Raw genomic sequence first — 3,642 nt, 5'->3', positions numbered from 1 at the left:
TCGTATAATTATATAGGTAATTTATGTACATCGTTCATTGTATAAATTCATAAACAGATAATTCATATTTTAAAATAATAATTGCTATTTATTCTTGGTTTTCCCAATGATTAGATGATAAAATTAATATATTAGTAACAATACACCACGTAACGGCTAAAGAGATTATTAATGCTAATATATTTGTGTTACATTTTCGAATCAATATTAGCAGATTACATCTCGGCTCCAAAATAAATGTTTTGAAAATTGTCTCTAGAGGCTCTCAAGAGCGGAGAACTGCATTTGGCTTTGTTTACTTCAATTAGTTGTTAATATTTCATTCCGTACACTTATGAAACCTAACAATTTCGTGTAATTTCATCAATAACCCTTCCTCACGTTCAATAAATGAATGCACTCATCTGCACAGATTCAGACATCAGTCTACGCATGCACAGGCTCACATACAGATACACAAGCACACGCATAAATGAATACGTACATAAGTATATATGTGCATGTCAAACGTTCGATACAAACGCATGCATATGTTCATATGAGTGCATTCACGTACGCATACACACTCATACATTTATATATATATTTATATATATACACACACACACTCACACACACATATACATTGAATATGGTACAGTATTACTGATGCAATTAAAATTTTCTTTACATTATTAATGCTTTTATTGACATTTGTGTAATTTCATCTCGGGACTGTCGTCTTTGTTTCTACTCCAGCAACCATTGTTTAAATATTCATCTATATCTTTTTCCTCGAGTATAAATTCATTGACTTTTATAGCAGACGACTGTATTCCAAGCATTGCCATTTTGCATGAATTTAGCCACCAAATCACCGATCGGATTTAGCTCGATGTGTTACCACATTATTTAGATTCACACGTTTGAAAGAATTCTCTTCTTGATTTTCACACGAAAACATCGTTCTACGGCTTCACACGGATAAAGACAGCTAGAGGAACAAAACAATAATTATAACATTCTTTGAAACATCTAATGCGAAACCCAACATGTTAACTGACAATAATAAATCCTCAACCAACATATTTTTGTGGAAGTTTTAAAATGTGACGCTGACAGAACGCATGCGCCTCTACACCTTGCAAATTCCTCATCATACGCAGAACTCAAATAGATACTGACAAAGTGGACAGCACAAAACCTTTCGTGAAGGTATTAGAATTTTCATATTTTTCAGTAAAATCGGCATTCTGTGAAGTTTATTAATTTGTATTTTATATGCAGATTTTTGCCTTTTCTCTGTCGTATGATAAAAGTATAATGTGTATGTTAGGAAGCTCTCCTGACGATATTTTCTTTTTATCAACAACACCATGAATTTAATAAATAAGTTCTATTACTAAAAATTAATGAGGAAGTAATAAAACACAGACCAAATGAAATTTCACTTTTTAGAAGTAAACTACACAATGATATTTGTGATATATCTTGTTTTTATTCTGATTTCGAGTGTACCGATAGTAAATTCTAGCCCTACGTATGGCGATGAAAGGCTATTACGAGACAATTTGTTAGCTAATTATAGTAAAAGTATAAGACCAGTTATTAATTTGACCAATGCAGTGGATATAACTGCTTTACTGTACCTTCAAACGCTTTATGATTTGGACTTTGTAAATAACATTGTAAGGGCACGCTATTATTTTGGATTAATGTGGAACGATGAAAAGTTGACTTGGAACCCGTCGGACTATAACAACATTACGAGTATATATCTACCCAAAGATAAGATATGGACGCCACCTATTAAAATGTGCAATTCAATGGACAAATCGGAAGAAAGCGATGGTGTAGGTGAAATAAGTATTACTTATAGGGGTTGGGCTAACTTTTGGTCATTCAGATTACTGCACACTTATTGTCAAGTCAACGCTTACACCTATCCATTTGATGAACATACGTGCGAAATGTACATGTGTGTCGCTTTGCATACTATTAACCACACCAGAATAAAGGAACTCATATACGGAGATTCAAAGTTTACACTAAACTATAAGTGGGCTATCAATTTCACTGGTAAAGTGAATGGTATGGACGACATGTTCAGTTACGCTTTTGCACCGATGTACTTACGACGAAAACTTACTGTAGGAATTATTGCTATGCTTATTCCAACAGTAATGATGACTATTTTAACTATTTTCGTTTTCCTTCTGCCTCCTGAATCAGGGGAAAAAGTTTCACTAGCGACTACAATATTTTTATCGAACGTCTTGTACCTTGTCCAGATCGATAAAACTACTCCGACCAATACAAAATATCCTTCACTGCTAATGTTATATTTAATGCTATTGTCAATGTTAAGCGGAATCGCTACACTTGGTTCTGTGGTTATAAGTAAGTTGTACGTAGATCAGTCATCTTCCTTCAGAAAATCGAACACGTCAGATCAAAATTTGAATAAATCTCATACTAACAAAGTTGCAGATATTTCAACAATTTCCGAGGCACAATCAGATTCACTGATCAGAGAGAAGCCCCATTGGAAACGAATATTTTGCATATCCGACTACGTACGGCTCGATGACGTATTTCTAAAACTAAGCATTGTTACATCTGTCATAACCTCAATAATATTTACATGTTTGTTGTTTATTCCACGGGAATAAAAATCTGAATGTGAAATTACAGACATTTTGCGAAAATCGCTGTGAATTTGAATGCGCTTCGCAGAAAGGAAGAGAAATTTGGGACGTGTAAGATCAAACATTATTTATTACTTGCATTTTTTCTCTTCTACTTTAGCATTGATATATGTTCATTGGAAGATATATGTGAAAAAATAGAAACGAAAGTTCACCTGAAACCATATATACATATACTTTTTCTAATTTATATATATATTATATATATATATATATATTATATATATATAATATTTTGTGAAATTTGATTTAGTATTTCTAAAGTGAATTTTTCCCTGTAAGTTTGGAATAATATTCCCTCATATTATTATTATACATACACACACACACGTATATATATATATCCAAAAAATATAACCTCCAACAATGCATGAAGACCCTCATCAATAACCAAAGATCAGCTGAGGAGAAGTGGGCCATTGAAAAAATCAAACTCAACCCCAAAGTGTTCTTTTCATTTGCGAGGAAACGCAGGGTCACTGTCTCCACTGTAGGCCCTCTAATTGACGAAACTGGCACTCTCCAAGATAATGCCAAATCCATGGCCGAGATACTGCAGAAACAATACTGCTCTGTTTTCAGCAATCCTGATATGGCCGATCTGGGCTGTATCAGTGATGTCAACCCCCACACACTATATCGGACATAACGTTTAGTGCCCCTGATGTCTTAGCGGCGATAAACGAAATAAAACACAATTCAGCAGTAGGCTCCGATAGGTTCCCTGCTTGTGTCCTGAAGGTGTGTCGACACCAACTTGCATCTCCCCTTGCTAATCTGTGGAGAAACTCACTGGATGCTGGCTATATTCCAAAAAACCTTCTGTCCCAGTCTGTTGTCCCAGTTTTCAAAAAGGGAAACAAGTCCCTTGCAGTGAATTACCGTCCGATCTCACTCACCTCTCATATCATCAAGGTATTTGAGAGGGTGGTGAGATCTCGAATAACCCAATTTC

At 34.6% G+C, this 3,642-nt stretch overlaps 1 protein-coding gene across 1 annotated transcript; it reads left to right on the top strand.

Moving 5' to 3' along the window:
* Positions 1-819: 819 nt before the first annotated feature.
* Positions 820-2,835, top strand: LOC115220609 (acetylcholine receptor subunit beta-type acr-2-like). The gene has a single exon (XM_029790757.2). It carries the CDS (start codon positions 1,419-1,421, stop codon positions 2,649-2,651), a length of 1,233 nt encoding a protein of 410 aa, XP_029646617.2. The 5' UTR covers positions 820-1,418; the 3' UTR covers positions 2,652-2,835.
* The last annotated feature ends 807 nt before the right edge of the window (positions 2,836-3,642 follow it).

The sequence above is a fragment of the Octopus sinensis genome, linkage group LG16, assembly GCF_006345805.1.
Source record: "Octopus sinensis linkage group LG16, ASM634580v1, whole genome shotgun sequence".
Taxonomy (NCBI): Eukaryota; Metazoa; Mollusca; class Cephalopoda; order Octopoda; family Octopodidae; genus Octopus; species Octopus sinensis.
The sequence above is the reverse complement of the archived record's forward strand: the minus strand, read 5'-3'. Positions and strand labels throughout refer to the sequence as shown.